The sequence below is a fragment of the Nipponia nippon genome, unplaced genomic scaffold, assembly GCF_047370975.1.
Source record: "Nipponia nippon isolate SJK-2023a ecotype South Korea unplaced genomic scaffold, ASM4737097v1 scaffold_3, whole genome shotgun sequence".
Taxonomy (NCBI): Eukaryota; Metazoa; Chordata; class Aves; order Pelecaniformes; family Threskiornithidae; genus Nipponia; species Nipponia nippon.
The window spans coordinates 89,261,930-89,278,968 of NW_028262347.1; the positions used below are offsets into that span (position 1 = coordinate 89,261,930).

At 54.2% G+C, this 17,039-nt stretch overlaps 1 protein-coding gene across 4 annotated transcripts in view; it reads left to right on the plus strand.

Moving 5' to 3' along the window:
* Window positions 1-15,474, plus strand: part of ADAMTS14 (ADAM metallopeptidase with thrombospondin type 1 motif 14) — a 34,991-nt gene extending 19,517 nt beyond the window's left edge. For 2 of the 4 annotated variants that reach the window (XM_087767120.1, XM_087767122.1), the window contains exons 7-22: window positions 3,868-3,973; window positions 4,147-4,290; window positions 6,169-6,301; window positions 6,425-6,538; window positions 7,911-8,059; window positions 8,280-8,455; window positions 9,278-9,411; window positions 9,612-9,735; window positions 9,873-9,956; window positions 10,113-10,276; window positions 10,975-11,140; window positions 12,457-12,589; window positions 12,720-12,927; window positions 13,298-13,424; window positions 13,883-13,993; window positions 14,687-15,474. In XM_087767120.1, coding sequence (XP_087623246.1) covers window positions 3,868-3,973; window positions 4,147-4,290; window positions 6,169-6,301; window positions 6,425-6,538; window positions 7,911-8,059; window positions 8,280-8,455; window positions 9,278-9,411; window positions 9,612-9,735; window positions 9,873-9,956; window positions 10,113-10,276; window positions 10,975-11,140; window positions 12,457-12,589; window positions 12,720-12,927; window positions 13,298-13,424; window positions 13,883-13,993; window positions 14,687-15,042 — 2,429 coding nt within the window. In that variant the 3' untranslated portion in view covers window positions 15,043-15,474. The remainder of the gene's footprint in view (window positions 1-3,867; window positions 3,974-4,146; window positions 4,291-6,168; window positions 6,302-6,424; window positions 6,539-7,910; window positions 8,060-8,279; window positions 8,456-9,277; window positions 9,412-9,611; window positions 9,736-9,872; window positions 9,957-10,112; window positions 10,277-10,974; window positions 11,141-12,456; window positions 12,590-12,719; window positions 12,928-13,297; window positions 13,425-13,882; window positions 13,994-14,686) is intronic. The other 2 variants (XM_087767121.1, XM_087767123.1) reach the window with 1 other exon arrangement.
* The last annotated feature ends 1,565 nt before the right edge of the window (window positions 15,475-17,039 follow it).

Below are 17,039 nucleotides of genomic sequence, written 5' to 3' on the forward strand. Positions count from 1 at the left end.
CCAGAGCATCAACCTGAACGGATAAAAAAATTATCTTTATTCATTCTGCCCTTACTTTGGTTTCATGCACCAATCCTCCCCTTGTCCCAAAGTGCCCTAAACAGTTTAAAAATAACATAAAAAAGGTGGAATACCACAGGGAGCTTCATGGGGCCAGTCAGTCCTTTTTGTTCTCTGGAGGACCTTTAAAACCTGGTTTTACATGGGGTGGTTTCTTGGCCCTCTTAGCACTGGACATGGGAGCATTGAGTAAACCCTGGGCCAAAGAGGAGGTCAGAAGGAGTGATGGCAATAGTCCTCTCACCCTCTTGGTGCAGAGGCTATGCTGACATGGTCTGAGAAGTTGGAAACCTAGGCAAAAAAATTAAAAAAATTGCAGGAAAAGCTTCTGGCATTTCATGGCTCCATTAGAAACGCGGATGCTTTGGTGGCATCATGAGAAGTGACTTGTCCCAGTTCTCCTGAGCCTGCTGCCTCCAAATTGACACCTCCTTCTTCCCACCCTAGTGGCACAGTCTGAATTTCCCATCAGGAAGCTCCCTTTGATGCCACGAATGTGCTGGTAATGTCACACTGATTTGTAGCACAAGTCCTTCTGGTGTGCATGGGAGGAAGAAGAGATGGAGCAGGAGTCCTGTCCTCGCCTTGATTACCTCCCTGAACAGGTTCTCCCTGCAGCAGGGGATGAACCACAGGAGACATCCAGCTGGAAGCCCTCTTGAATGTGCTGTTGGCCATCAAAGAGCAGAGCTTGGGTTGTGCCAACAGCCTCTCTGCTGAGCTGTTGACCTGCCTTGGACACCTCATCCGGAGTCACGTGGCAGCATGGGTGAAATACCAGGTTTTGTTTCATTTTTCTAGATCCTACCTGGCAAAGTGACTGTGTCCAAAGGCATTGGTGAGAGGACCTTTTTTGGCATGTCAGCAGAAGGGGGAGACTGGCTGGACTCCCCCCTTGGTGGGAAGGAGTCGTGAGATCAGTGGACTAGCCCTGCTCTAGGAATGCTTGCTCCAGCTCCTTCCCCATTTCCCTGTGGATCTGGCACCCTGCTTTTCATGCATCTCCGGGATGGATGTTTGCTTTCTGCAGAAGTCCCCATGGCTGCCATGTCCTTGCCTGGCTGTGTTGCATGGCACAAGGTGCAGGTGCTTCTCACCCATTGGGAACTGCCCTCGTTTTGCACTGCTGGAATAGTAACACTTTGCTTACTCTTGCCTCTTTTCCTCAGAATGATGTCCTTTTAGCTCCATATCATCCCTTTTCAGCTCAGGGCTATATGCAATGAAGGACCAGACCGCAGCACCTCCAATACTTACTTGCTCATGGTGTATGTTCGCTGGTGGTGTCTAAGCGGCTTGCTGAGGTGATGGCCCAGGCTGAAGGATGCTTTTGCTTAAATTTAATTTGCTGCCCTGTAATCACCCATGGTTGGCCTTTGAGCAGGCTGGTGGTAAATGTAGAAGGTCAGAGAGGCTGAAAGCAGGTAGGAAATGTCCATAAAGAAGAATAAAGTGCATTTGGAGGAAGGAAGAGACTGTCTGGTGTCTTGCCGGTATGGTGAGGACATGCCGCTTCTCTTAGGTGTGTGTCTGGTAAGCGTTTGCAGGATAATCTAGTCTTCACCAATTACATATTTTCCGGGTAGTAATTTCTCGCCATCATTCTCCTGTGGAGAGCCCTTTATACTTGAGAGACCAGTGTCTGCCTTCCTGAGCATCCACCTTTTCATATTCCTTTGTCCCATCTTCCGTCCAGACATCCAGAGCCTCTTTGGTTGGGAACGTGTCCCATTTTCATCCTAGATAAAATATATTTGCTCTCCCCTTGTACAGAAAACTTTCCACATCTTTGTTCTTTCTTGTGGAAAGTTTTGGGGAGGGGGGGAATCTTTTAATGTGGTTTATCCAGGATTTGACTCATTACTGTATGGTTAAACCCAATTATCTGATTCTCTCTCTCAAGCTTTTAGTTTGCCCTGTTACTGTTCGCTTTCCTTTTGACTGCAGTGCCCATTGAGCATGTCATTTCTCCGCTCTCTTTCTTAAGGTGTTTTAGTTTATTTGTTCATTGGAGTAAGTCTCGTTGCCCACTTGAACGTGGGGAAGATGAAAAACAAACGCTTCCTCCAGTAAATAAAACCTCAAGTGTATTTATTGAAGCTGCTTTGAGAAGATCCTTGTCATTGCAGAGGTTTCTCTGAGGTTACGTGGTGCTTTGCAGGCAGAAGCGGACTTGCTCTGCATGTAATGAGAGTTGGGTATTTATTTAATCTTGAGCTTTGTGCTTGGCCACTTGGGTTCACCCAACTTCTTCACTTGGAGCACAGGCAAAAATGCATCCATCACTTCCCACAAAATACCATGTGAGTGAGCCCTTCAAAGGTTCGTGTCTGGGCTTGTTTCGAAAAATTAAATTATTATGATGAGAGAAGTTTCCTTTAGAAGTTCCAGTGCAGGTGGACACCCTGGAAAATCTCTGCTCAGCTGATAAATAGAAATATTGAGGGAAATGCTTGCCCCAAACCCCTTTGGTTTTGCCTTCTGCCTGGGGTGATGGTAACTTCTGGGCATCTGGCGGTGCAGCAGCAACCCATCCCTTGTCCTGTCAGGCATCCGATCCTCTTAGTACAGCCAAAGTCAATTACTGTTGACTTTAGGGCAGAGCTGTAGGAAACCTTTTATTTTTTACTTTAATCTCTTGTCCTTGGCCAGCTGTGTGGTGCTGGGACCCACCCGCTCGTTCAGTTTAGGAATTAAGCTGAGTGCAATTGCGTCTTTCCTCTCCACCCTCTTCCAGGGCAATTAGTCACGAGTTGTTCCTGGGGTGCTGGATTGGTGTGCAGCAAATGGCCCATGAGGATGGTGGCACGCAGGCTCAGTGGACCCCGTTTTTTGGCCGGGGTGTGCGCAGGAGGGCAGGTGTAGGGGTGTGCATCCACCCTCAGCTCATCAGCACTCCTCTTCTGCTGCAGCTCAGCCTCCCTCTTGGCTCACTGAGCTTTCCTCTTCGAGCATCCCTATCCCCAGGGCAGAGTTATCCAGCATGGTCCTGCCCTGCTTTTGCCTCTCGGACCTGTAAGTCCTTCCTTCACTAACTTCCTTTCCCCTTGATGCCAAAAAGGGTCAGTCGTTTAAAAAAGAAAAAACAAACCAAATTGGAAAGTAAATTCTAGAACGTGCCAAGGAATTCATTGAATTGGGCAGAAATAATGTGAGAAAAGAAGGAAAATAAACCAAAATCGAGATGACGCATCGCTGAATGGGTGGGGGGAAGGCTTCCCTGCCCACAGCTGCCCCACTGCACTGCACTTGATTGAGGGCTGGGGGCCGGGGAGGTGCATGGTCCTCCCCGGCTCTGTCTGGCGGGGGGGTGCCCCTGTGCCTGGGGCTGGTGCGGGTGCATGTGCGGGTGCATGGCAGGGGTCCCCTGTAGCCTGCAGCGAGCGAGGCTGTATTTTTGGTGGGGCTCTGGGGGACACCTCATGCCTTTTGTTCTCTCTCTTCCTTTCTTCTTTATTAAAAAAAATAAATGTGGGGGATGCCATTTCTGGGCTGGGAGGTGGTAGCCACTGACACCGATAAAGCACCCATAGGTCCCTTGGCTGCCCTCTCGCTGGCCCAGGTGCATTGGCACGAGGGCAGAGAGATGCTGGAGAGCCTCGGCGTAACCTCAGCCTGCTTTTTGCACTGGCAGCCGGGATGGTTGTACTGGCGAGCAAGTCCTTGGGCTGCTGTCCTCTTTGTTTTCTTCTCCTGTTGCAGTGAAGCCAGGCTGTGTTTTTTTAAATTTTTCGTTCCCCCCACCTCCCGCCTCAAAGGTTTTCTCTCTCCTCTCTTCCTCTCTCCTTCCCTTCTCTCTTGCCCCAGGCTACGCACCGGTGACAGGGATGTGCCACCCGCTCCGCAGCTGCACCCTCAACCATGAAGATGGCTTCTCCTCGGCGTTCGTCATCGCCCACGAGACCGGCCATGTGTAAGTCACGAGGGCAGAGCTGTCTGTCCCCTTCGGCGGGGGGACAAGCGTGGCGGTGCCCCTTTCTTTGCAAAAGGGACTTTCTGCTGGTGCAGGCGTGCTCACCACCGCAGCATGAATGGGCTGGTGTAAATCCCCTGGGAACCTGACCTGACACCAGCCTTTCCCACCAGGTTAGGCATGGAGCACGACGGCCAGGGCAACCGCTGCGCTGACGAGACGAGCATGGGGAGCATCATGGCACCCCTGGTCCAGGCTGCCTTCCACCGCTACCACTGGTCCCGCTGCAGCAAGCAGGAGCTCAACCGCTACATTCAGTAAGTCAATTTTAACCAGGAGGGGATGTTCTCCCTTCAGACGGCATGACTGCCTGCTTTTTGTACCCAGCAGCTCCTGCGTGAAGCAAGTGGTGGACAGGTCCCCACTGGGATTGCTTGTTTTGGCAAGAATAGCAAAAACTGGTCCTTGGGAGGTTATTTTCCCTTTTTCTTCTGCAAACAGCTTTGGTTCCTTGCACAAGTCTGAACTGGTTTTGGGCTGTGGAGGCTGGAGGCAAATAGGAGCCTGATAAAAGCTGGAGATGTCAGCTGAGCAATAGTTTGTAGATCTCTGCTGGTGGAGCCCAGATGCAGATCTCAAATATTTTTGCCATTTGCTTTGGGGGCAGCCTGTGATAGCCTTTATCCTTTAGGCTATAAAATGTTTTGTGTGCTGCATGAAAAAAAAAGGTGTAGAAACAGACCAGCAGCTTTCTGTGTGTCAGGGCCAAGAAGAGTATCAGAGAAGGAGGTGGCAGTGGTGGTACCCACTAGTGCCAAGGTCTTCTGTCCCCTAGGGAGCTGCAGGCAGGGGAGGGATGCTTGTCTTTGGGGGACGCTGCTGTGACAGGTTGACCCTGGCTGGATGCCAGGTGCCCACCAAAGCTGCTCTATTGCTCCCTTCCTCAGCTGGACAGGGGAGAGAAAATATAACGAAAGGCTCGTCGGTTGAGATCAGGACAGGGAGAGATCACTCACCAATTACCATTCATGGGCAAAACAGACTCGACTTGAGGGAAATTAATTTAATTTATTACCAATCAAATCAGAGTAGGATAATGAGAAATAACAACTAAATCCTAAAACACCTTCCCCCCACCCCTCCCTTCTTCCCGGGCTCAACTTCACTCCTGATTTCTTTCCCTCCCTGCCAGTGGTGCAGGGGGATGGGGAATGGGGGTTGGGGTCAGTTCATCACACGTCTCTGCTGCTCCTTCCTCCTCAGGAGGAGGACTCCTCACACTCTTCCCCTACTCCAGCCTGGGGTCCCTCCCACAGGAGACAGTCCTCCATGAACTGCTCCAGCGTGAGTCCTTCCCATGGCTGCAGTTCTTCATGAACTGCTCCAGCGTGGGTCCCTTCCATGGGGTGCAGTCCTTCAGGAACAGACTGCTTCAGCGCGGGTCCCCCGTGGGGTCACAAGTCCTGGCAGCAAACCTGCTCCAGTGTGGGCTCCTCTCTCCACGGATCCTGCCAGGAGCCTGCTCTAGCACGGGCTTCCCATGGGGTCACAGCCTCCTTTGGGCATCCACCTGCTCCGGCGTGGGGTCCTCCACGGGCTGCAGGTGATCTGCTCCACCGTGGACCTCCATGGGCTGCAGGGGGACAGCCTGCCTCACCATGGGCTTCACCAGGGGCTGCAGGGGAATCTCTGCTCCGGTGCCTGGAGCACCTCCTCCCCCTCCTTCTTCACTGACCTTGGAGTCTGCAGAGTTGTTCCTCTCACATATTCTCACTCCTCTCTCCGGCTGCAATTGCTCAGTTGTTTTACCCCCCCCCCCCGCCTTCTTCACTATGTTACCCCAGAGGCACTACCACCGTCATTGATGGGCTTGGCCTTGGCCAGCAGCGGGTCTGTCTTGGAGCCGTCTGGCATTGGCTCTATCGGACGTAGAGGAAACTTCTAGCAGCTTCTCACAGAAGTCACCCCTGTAGCCCCCCCTGCTACCAAAACCTTGTGATGCAAACCCAATATATCCATGCAGTTATTTTTTGCTGAAACCATGTTTTCCAGCAGTGGGTAGTTAGTGTCAGCACCAAGAGAATTCAGATTTCTCCATATCTGAATCTGGAGAGAGGGCTGGAGGTGAGGGAAGGGTGAAGGAGGGAAATCCTCCATATCTTACTCCGCTTTGCCTCTGCCCTGCATCTCTGCAGCTCCTACGACTGCCTCCTGGATGACCCCTTTGAGCACCAGTGGCCCACGTTACCCGAGCTGCCGGGCATTAACTACTCCATGGACGAGCAGTGCCGCTTTGACTTCGGCGTGGGCTACAAAACGTGCACGGCGGTGAGTACGGAGCCAATACAGGTTGCATGCCCATATTGCCCCTCCTGGGACAGCCAGCCAGGCTCTGCGAGCCTGCTGGGGCTCCCCACTGCCGTCCCAGCCCAGCTCCTCTGCGCTCCCCAGTTCCGCACCTTCGACCCCTGCAAGCAGCTGTGGTGCAGCCACCCGGACAACCCCTACTTCTGCAAGACCAAGAAGGGGCCACCCTTGGATGGGACCGAGTGCTCTCCAGGCAAGGTAGGGGCTGATCCTCCTTTGGGAGGGGACGTGGACACCCTCAAGGGCGGCAGTCGGTGGGTGCCTGGTTTTTAGCGGGCATTACTCCTTATTTTACCCAGTTTGCGCTCAGATGAGGACTTTGTTCTTCCTTCTGATCTGCCTGCTTCTGCAGAGACTCGTCTTGTCACCTGGCAAAACAGCGATGATGTCACTGCACATTCAACCTCATGATGTCATCAGGCTTTTACTTTAGGCTCTCTTAGCATGTCCGTTAGCACAGTATGAAAGCATGGATACGTTGGAAAAGCTGCTGGCCCATGTAGTTTTTGGGTGGTTCTTTGCTGGAGAATGGATGGGTGTAAAGTATCCAACAACTTTTGATAAGTTTCTGCATAAATCCCAGCAATCTCACTGAAAATGCTGCCTCCTCGAGTGCTTGAATGACACTTTGCCAAAAGCTTCTGAAATCAGGCTTTTTGAATTGTGTACAGATGTGTTACATGTCGTGCTGGCACGTGGCTCCAGAGGACTGCAACATCTGGACTGGGAGGTCCTTCCTTCAGGCCTGTGATGGGCACAGGCTGGGCTTTTCCCTAAGGCTGGAGTTAAACCCTGGGCTTAGGTGCCCATGGGGTGACAACGCAGCTTCGTGCCAGGCGTTGCATGCATGACTGGGAAGAAGCGCGGAGCTCTGGATTTCATTTATCAAAATGCCCAGCAGCTTGCTGCTGTGCTCCTTGCAAAAGTTTGGGTTTATCTCCTCTGTGCCAGCGGGGATACATCCCCAGGGCTGATCTCGTCCCAGGCCCAGGTGTAATTCAGTGCCTGCCCGAGTATCTGCATGGGTAGGGAGAGGCAGTTTGAATACAGAGAGAAAACCAGTCCAGGAGCTAAAAAATTTGGTGTTAGGGAAAGAAAATCAAAGGAATTTGTTTTGCAGAGGGATCTTTGTATACCCCAGGCTTGTGCCTTCAGCAGCTTTTTGCATGAGTTTTTGAGCAGCTTTATGAAGCTGCAGGCTTTTCTTACCCGATCCAAAGCATGGATATGTTGGGAGCCTGCCCTGCTGATCCCTGTTCCTCTGCTGCATTTTCTGCTGCGAGTCCCAGCCGTGGAGCTGTGCTGGGCTCTCAGAGCAAAGCTGTGGGCTGCTTGTGCTCCTGGGTCGGTTGTGAAATGATGCAGCTTGCTCACCCAGGGACCACTCCTGGTCCTGCTTCCTACAGGAGGGACGTGCCCAAGGGCACGATGAAGAGCACCTTCCTCCTGTGCTTTGCAAACTGCGAGCCGTTTTTGCAGTGCTGTGGGTGTAGGAGGGCTCTCTTTACTGGTGCCGAGGGCTTTGGAAGAGACAGGTGTAGAGCTCACCCCTCTTTCTCCTCCCTTCCAGTGGTGCTTCAAGGGTCACTGCATCTGGAAGACGTCGGAGCAGCCTTACAGCCAGGACGGTGGCTGGAGCTCCTGGTCCAAGTTCGGCTCATGCTCCAGAACCTGTGGGGGAGGCGTGCGCTCTCGGAGCCGGAGCTGCGACAACCCGCTGTACGTTTGGCCTCCGCCTCCCTCCTTTTAGTGGGGGTAAAACTGGAAGTGGCCGAGAGCAACAGGTTCCTGGCTCTTCCCCTTGTGCGCTCAGTTGGCTGGGATGAGGACATCTGCTCCTGCCTGGGCTGTGCCATGCATTTGGGTGCTGAGCTGTATCGCATTTGAACAGCATCTCCCCCCCTCAATGCTTTTTTAACCCACTTGCTTTATTTTCCAGCCCGGCGTACGGTGGGCGCCACTGCCCGGGAGCCACCTACGAGTACCAAGTGTGCAACGCCGAGGAGTGCCCGGGGCCCTACCAGGATTTCCGTGCCCAGCAGTGCTCCAAGCGCAACTCCTACTACACCCACCAGAACAGCAAGCATGCCTGGCTTCCCTACGAGCATCATGACGGTGAGTGGTGGCAGGTCCTGGCAAAGGAGCAGTAGCCAAATTGCCTTCCTTCCCAGGGGAAGCCACGCTGGTCACCATCACCATGGGATGGGGACTGTGCCAGCTGCACAGACGTTGGGTTGTGAAACGCTCCTGAGCTGGAAACTAGAGTGCAATAAGCCAGCATCAAGCAGCCAGGTCCTTAAAATCAGTCTCTTGTGCTTGCCCTCAGGTGTCACTTAGAGAAACCCAGATGTTGCTCTGGTTCCTGCTGTCTCAAAGCACAGCAGAGATGGGCTGAAAAGATCAGCCTGTGTTGAAACCTCTCCCTGCTCCTCCTGCGCTAGTAAGAGGAGAGCCCCTTGTAACGGTAGCAGAGATAAATCCATTTGCACTGCTTTAAAAATTTTATCTCCACTCTCTGTATGCTTTGGCACACAGAGGACTTGTTTTCCTTGGAGGTGGTGGGGTGACCATGCTGCCTGCTCGCTCCTGGCGCCGCAATGGGGAGCGTGCCGCTCCGGGCTGGGATGGGAGCCAGGTCCGCCTGCCTGGCTTGGTGTTCCTCATGCACGCAGCCAAGCGTCTTGCATTTCAGTGTCACGTAGTGTGTCCAGTCCAGTTGCCTTCTCTTAATTTCCTGAGTGTGCTGGGCAAAAGTTCAGGCTCTTGAGCAGCAACCGGGCACGGCAAAATGAGGCACACGAATAGCTTGGGCTTTGGAAATCTGGCTGTGCTCAGGCGTATAAGCTGAGATGGGTTTCTATTTTCGATCACCCTAATCTATTTCCGCAAACCCTTTTTCCCCCTGCCTTTTACCCTTTACTTTTTATTTTGCTGCAGATGCTCAGAAGTGTGAGCTGATTTGCCAGTCCGAGGGAACGGGGGACGTGGTGTTCATGAATCAGGTTGTTCACGACGGTACCAGGTGCAGCTACAGAGACCCCTACAGCATCTGCGTCCGGGGCGAGTGTGTGGTGAGGAGTTGATTGCTGCACGACTGTCCCTCTCCTTTGCCTGTCCAGGAGAGAGCTTGTGCATCCCCTTGACCCACTACCCCTTGGGGACACATGTTTTAGCCTATGGACCGACGAAAGGGCTATGGGCATGGCGGAGCGATGGGATGGGCTGCAGGGATGTAACCCCATACTTGTCTTCCCTTCCCCACGGGTGACAGCACGTCGGCTGTGACAAGGAGGTCGGCTCCCTGAAGCAGGATGACAAGTGCGGGGTCTGTGGGGGGGACAACTCCCACTGCCGGACGGTGAAGGGTACACTGGCCAAGACGCCCAAGCAGCCAGGTGAGTGGGCTGGATGGGTTTGGGAGCGGATTCGGTCAGGGTCAGCTGGATTCACATGTTGGGTGTGAGCAGGTGTGTGTCTTGTTGGAGGAAACCTGCTCTTTCTCTTCCCTCCATCCTTCCTCCCTGCCTTTCAGCAGGTGTTTTGAAGATGTTTGAGATTCCAGCTGGGGCGAGACACCTTCAGATAGAAGAGATGGAGCCGTCATCCCACAGCATTGGTGAGTACGCTGTAGTTCACCTCTCCCTTCACCCACTACCTCTTTCTCAGCCCCATTCTGACAATTCCCACCCAAAGGGTGTTATTTGGGTCATTCCAGTCCTTCAAAGGCAGTGACCAGAGGAAATGACATTGAAATACCTCCTTTCTCCTCCAGCTGTTAAGAATCAAGCCACAGGTAACTTCATCCTTAATGCCAAGGGCAAAGAAGCCAAAAGCCAAGTGTTCATTGAGATGGGGTTGGAGTGGGAATACACCGTTGAACATGGCAAAGAGAGCCTGAAAACCAGCGGCCCTCTGCACGAGGCCATCAGTGTTTTGGTAAGCCTGGCTGATACATCCTCTGGGAGTGTTGGGGATGACCGTCACCCAGCGGTACAGAGAGGGAAGGTGGTCTGAGATGGGATGTAGGAAGTGATGGCAGGACTTTGGTAGAGAAAGGATGTAGGGCATGTCATTAAAACCAGGGAAATGAGCTAGCCAAAAGCAAGGGGCAATGAGCTGTGTGCAAGAATCGCATAAGTATGCATCGCTCGGGTGCTTGCCTTTGAGTCCAACTGTATTTTGCTCCGTGCAGCAATTGCTTATCACTCCACATCTCATTTTAGTTATACTGGTATTTGGGGGAGTTAGGGATTGGGTTCCCTGGGCACCCAGGGAAGGGTAGGTCTTCACTCCTGTCCATCCCCATGGTTGGCGCTGGCTTTGGGCATAGACTGTGGTCCTGCAGGTCAGAGGAGAAGCCAGGGGCATGCAACCCAAGGCTGGAGTTGGGATGTTTGGTCAGTGTTTTTCTCCACAACTGGAGAGGTACGTTCCTGAAGGGTGTGTTCAGAACCCACCTAATCACGTTGGAGGTAGTTTGGGGGTTTGTTTCTCCTACTCTTGTGTGTACCATACCATGTGGTGGTCATTGTTCACTTCTTTTTTCTGTGATGGCCTCCTCTTCCCTTCCCTCTCCCATGGCATCACTCCTTCCTCTCCTTCCCCCTCTCTGATTGTCCTCTCTCTGCCTGCAGGTCATCCCTCAGGAGGAGGAGACGAGGAGCAGCCTGATGTACAGGTACATCATCCATGAAGACCTGCTGCCCATGATCGGAAACAACAATGTCCTGCTTGAGGAGATGGATTCTTACGAGTGGGCCCTCAAGAGCTGGTCTCAGTGCTCCAAGGCATGCGGAGGAGGTAGCTTTCCCTTCGTAGTAGCCTATGGCATGTGCTTGGGAGGATGCTTGGGTGCGTTAGGCAGTGCATGAGTCCTTTTGGGCATCTCTGGCTTGGAAACATATAGATGCTGTTTTAAAGTGTTTCTCACCAAGATCACGCATGGCAAGGCTTTAGCCCTGGTACTGCTTGGAGGCCTGGCTTTCTTCTCCACACCCATACCCATGTTGTTTGCATCTCTGTAATTTGAGGGATCTACCACGAGGGAACATGAGTGTTTAAAAACCATTATTGCAGAGCAGTTTAGGTGAGCATTTTAGCCAGATTTCTTATGAAAACAGGCTTATGTGATCGTGTGTGCATACCTTTGTCTATCCACTTATCTGCTATGAGTTTTTAATTTGCTGGCTGTTTTTAGCCCAGTTTGAGCCCAGGAGTAGTGATTTTGCAGATGACTGCTCCTAAAGCTTGTGTGGAAATAGGTGTGGACACACCCGGAGGTGCTGTGATGGAGGGCGGGTAGCACATGTGAGCTCCTGCCAGAGTTATTGCTGGATTTTTCCCTTTGGGAGGAAGCATGTGTGCCTGCACGCTGGCATCAGGGGTTTGCTGATGAAAGCCTTGCCTCAATATGTCCAGTGGGATGTGACTTCGAAGCTGGCCCTGCTCTGAGCAGGTGCTGGACCAGAGACCTCCAGAGGTCACCTCCAACCTACCTGACCCTCAAATGATGGAGAAGACATCACGCTTCCAACTTGCACTGTCCAGCTCACGGCTGGACGATTTTAGGACTTGCAGAGCTGGAAAGCGAGCCCTTGCTGGCTCCCCGGACCTTGCTGCAGCAGGGCTCCTGACAGGGCGGCAGGCAGCTCCTGGTTAAGGCTGGCTTAGTCCCAGTCTGGTCTGCTCCCAAGCAAGCTCAGCTTATTTGGCACATTATAGCAGTGCTTTGCCTGGGCTTGCGATGTGCTGCTCTTTTTCCCCGGTCTGGAGAAATAAAGCCAAATCCGTAGCTCGCTAAGTGCTCATGGCTGTGTCTCCTGCAGGAAACTCTGATGTCTTGACCTGGGTTTTCAGGAGAGCAGCTTGGGGGAGGGAGGGGGGGGAAGGCTGAGTCTGCTTTCGCCCCTCTCTGTGTGTGCACCCCAGGAGGCTGGGGGAGGTCCGGCACCCACACGAGCATCCTCTGCACACCTGGGTGAAGCACTGCTTGGGTCCCACCTGAGCAGTGACATCCGTGAGCACGCGTCCCAGCAGCGATGCTGGAGGGGACCGGGCGGGGAGCCGGTGGGACCCCTGAACCCATTGCCTCACCGCCCGTGCTCTGCTCTCCCCAGGCATCCAGTACACCAAGTACGGCTGCCGGCGGAAGAGCGACAACCGGATGGTGCACAGGAACTTCTGTGACAACGGCAAGAAGCCAAAGCCAATCCGACGGCGCTGTAACCTCCAGGAGTGCTCCCAGCCAGGGTAAGTCCTCCCCAGCTGGCCTGAGGTGCTCTCATCCCCTCTATGGGGGTGTTTGGAGCGCACCGGCCGCTTCCCAGCACAGGCATTGCCTCTAATGCCTTCACCATGTCCATCTTCCCCCCGCCGGCAGCTGGGTGGCCGAGGAGTGGGGTGCATGCAGCAAGTCCTGCGGCAAGCTGGGGGTGCAGGCGCGGGCGGTGCAGTGCGTGCAGCGCCTGCAGGACGGCACCAACCGCACCCTGCACACCAAGTACTGCCCCGGGCAGCGGCCTGAGACGCGCCGGCCCTGCAGCCGCCTGCCCTGCCCTGCACAGTGGAGGACGGGCGCCTGGTCGGAGGTGAGCTGGGGCGGGGAGGAAGCCCCCTGGCTGCACGGTGGGGTCTGGAGGAGGAGTACAGGGGCTGGGTGTGAAGGCCAGGTGCTTATAGAGCAGGCTGGTCTCATAGGGATGGAGATAAGGGTACAAAAGCCAGCGATGTTTACATTGAGGTTTGTGGGGAAACTCAAAATTAGACAGGCAATGGCATCCCTGTGCATCCTGGTGGAGAGCAGGGGGGAGTTGCTGGAGAGGGGGAAGGAAAAGCCCTTATTAGAAAGCAATATCCACTCGAGGCACTGTCATTGCAAATACTCCTCCAGGGTGGCTGTCGGGGTGTGCTGGCTCCCCCTCTGCCATCGCTGATGTCTGTCCATCTGTCTGGGCGCAGTGCTCTGTGAGCTGCGGGGAAGGTGTCCAGCAGCGGCAGGTGGTTTGCAAAGGCAGTGAGAACGGCGGGCGCTGCGAGGGCGACAAGCCGGAGGCCGTCCAGGGCTGCCACGTGGCCCTCTGCCCGGGTGAGAGGAGGAGGAGGAGGTGGTGGCACTTGGCAGGGGTCACGCTGGCGGAAACCAACCCTTCTTGCATGCTTCCAGCCCATATCTGCTTCAGGGGGATGCCAGCAAAGCAGGTCGTGGTGAACGTCCCAAATGCTGGCAGAGAAAGGGTTAAACACCAGCCAAAATATGACGCTTTTCTGGTCTTTCTGGCCCTGATATTTGCTGTAGATGGTTTTGGGTTTTCTGGCAGTTTGGGAATACAGTGAGCTGAGGGTACGATGGAGATGGGCATCCTGGAGTCTCAGGGGTTTTTGAGTGGCTTAAGTCCTGGGCCAAGCGCATGCTCCCCAAGGGACCTTGTTTTTAAGGAGATCCCTTAAAACAAAAAATTCCCCCACCAAAACACCCTCCCAAGGTATTTCGAGTGCCCCCAACCTCCCATGGCAGGGCTGGGCATTGTGGCGCTCTCTCCGCAGGGAAACTCTCTGGCACCACCGCCAGCGCTGATGCCAATGACCCCAGCACGCCCAAAGGGCAGCAGGTGCCCCAGGACGGACCCAAAAACCCTGTTAGCAAGATCTCCTCTAGTAAGTGTCCCTGCTCGGGTAAGGGCAACGCTTCCTGGGATAACCCTCCTGAGGGCTTCTGCAGCTCCCTGTGGGAAATGTGGGTGGCTTGGAGAGAGGATGCACATCCAGCAGCGGTTTGGGAGAGTTTTACCCTCCACTGCTGCATCCCTGCTGCCTCTGCTTGCAAAGCCTGCCGCTCGGTTGCCATCTCGTGGAGTCTGGGATCTTGCAGTTTCCACTGCCTTTGGCTGGGCACCGTGTTGTAATCCCTTTGCCGCCTGGATTTTATGCTGTTTCCTTTTTACTGTGAACTTTTTTCAGCCTCTAATGTTTACCCAAGGGGGGAGGTGGCTTCTGGCTTTTACCCCTTGCTCTAAGGGGTTGCTTAGGGCACTTTGTACCTGGGATGAGATGCATCATGATCTGATTTAAGATGCTGGTTTGGAGCATCCCTTGCTCTCTGTTTTTTCTCCTGTGCACAGAAACCTTGAACACTTTGGCTTTATTTTCCAACTCCCTCGCCCCCCTTTCCCATACAAGCATTGCCAAAATTGCTGCCCTGGAGCAGAGAGGAGTCATATGTTCGGCAGCATCCTGCAAGGGGGGCACCCCATGTCCTTGGGGACCACTGGGAGGGTGCAGGGGTGGGAGCCTAATGCCATCCTTGTTCTTCATGCTGTCTGACGCTGCTCTGTCCCTGTCCCTCTCCAGGGGAGCCTTGCCTCGGGGACAAGTCCATCTTCTGCCAGATGGAGGTCCTGGCCCGCTACTGCTCCATCCCTGGCTACAACAAGCTCTGCTGTGAATCCTGTGGCAAGAAAGCCTCTTCTGCCACCGGCTCACCCCCTGCCACCGCCCCCAGTGCTCCCCCGGGAACCGCTGCTCCCAGCCCTGCTCCGCTGCTCTCCCCCCGCCCCACCGCCCCTGGCCGGGGGGGACCCGGTAGGGACCCCAGCCCGGCTCCTCGGGCCGGGTCAGCAGCCGGCGGAGGGATGCCCAGCAGCAGTGCTTTTCCTGGGGGGCTGCCAGCCCCGAACGAGCCGGACGGGGGCCGGGCAACCAGGTAACCTGCTCGGGACCACCTCACCACAGGGCAGGGGAAGCCTTTCGCCTCCCTCCCTTTCCTCCTCCCCTTCTTTTTGTCTCTCTCCCCCACTTTCAGTGATGGTTTTCATGGGTGGCGCTGCCGGGTTTGGAAACAACCCGTCTCACCCAAAAATTCCTGGGAAAACCACTTTTTTCTCATGATCCCCCCCGCCCTCCCAGCTGTGGCATGTTTTTTTTGACAGCACCACAGAAAAAAGGTGAAAAGGAGCAAAAAAAAAAAAAAAAAAGCAACAGCGGCTTGGCTGCGGGTAACCCGCAATGGGCTGCTTCCTTCCAAGGTGCTAAAAAGATTTGGGGGGGGGCTTTAATGTTGCTTTTTCCTTTCACCTGCCTCAAGCAGCAACACAAGATGTGCTGGAGAGGAGGGTTGTGGATTGTCGGTTCAGTCCTGGTGCTTGGGGGTGGCAAAGGGAGGATGCTGGGAAGCTGGGGGGGGCAAGCAACCGGAGGGAGGTGGAGAGGTGGGAGGGGGAAATGTCAGGAAATATCCAAAACTGCTGCCCTGGCCTGTCCCCATTGGGGTAGAGAGTTTGGGAAACATGTCTGGGGGAAGATGGAGCGTGAAAACCTGCATTGCAGGATAGGCAGGAGATGGTCCAGGCAACTCTAATGAGCAATAAGAACAAGGTCAAAGACCAAAAATACATGTAAAAAATGCCTGTCACCCAGCAGTGACTTTTTAGCCAATACTGCCCTTGGCCAGCCTTGAGCTGATACTGATGCTCAGCCTCCCCAGGACCACCAGCCTGAGCCCTGTACCCTTGTACCCAGTGTCTGTGAGGCATCAAAATGGGGATGACTGAGAAGCCAGGATTGGATTTTAGGGGCAGTTACAAAGAAAAGAGAGAGGAAGATTTATCTGCATCCTTTTTGTCGCTTGGGAGGGGCTGAAAGGGAGGTGATTTAACGCCGTTAAAAAATATTGTGCCAAGTACTAAACGTATGCACAGCACTTTAGGAGCCTAGGGCTGCGTGCAGCTTGCTTGGTGTCAGGCCAGCTCCAGGCACAGGGTCTGCCTGAAGGAGTTACAGTCCTCAAAACCTCTCCAAAGTGGGGCCAGGCGGGCTGCTGTGTCCCTGAAGGGTGTCTCTGAGGGGGCTGCTGAGGTTTTGGTGCTTAGGGGTGTGCAGCCTCCCAGCTGAGGGCATCCAGCACCTCCAGGTGCGGTGGCAGGGGGAAGGTGGGATCCCGTGGAGGATGAGCCGATAGGGTGGAGATTTTGGGGCTGGAGAGGTGGAGTCCGAGGAAGGCAAGGCTGGGTGGATAGACCAGTTTGGCATTGCAAAGCAGGATCTCTTAGGAGCACGTGCATGGTGTGGGTGCAGCCACTGGTCCTGATGGTGCTGCTTCCCTGGCCACCCAAGGAACAGGATGGGGCATCTATAGGGGCAGTGGTTGGTAAGCTTTTCAGCTGTCCGGGGCTTGCTGGCGAGGTGGCCGGGGGTACTCGGCACACACCAGGAGCCCACGGGTTTTAGGGCACGCTGCTGTTCGAGGCCTGGTGCTTTCAGTGCCGTCGGTGCAGGGGCAGAGCACTGCATCGATAGCACTCATGTGGCTGCGAGAAACTTGAGGTCGGGGCATCTCAGAGGAGCTCATGTCAGTGTGCAAGCTCCCCTCAGCCTTTGCTAGTCTGGTGTGGCTTGCAGCAGGGGAGAGGTTGAGGTACATGCTTTAATTGAAATGAATGGAGACCTCTGTGCATTCTTGACGTTCTAAGCATTGGACTCCCTCTGCAATGCTCCCCTGGAGCTACCCGACAGTACAAAAAGGGCTGAAGAGATGTTAAGATGGCAGCTTGTGCACCCTTCTGCTCGTGGATTGCCTCTGAGTCAAGGCTGGATGAGCATTTATCTAACTACTCTTAAAAGCACCTGAGGCTGGAGGGCCCCTGCCTCCTGGGCGCTGCCCTTTGGCATTAAGTGGGCTTCATGAAAGATGGAACGAAGCCACACA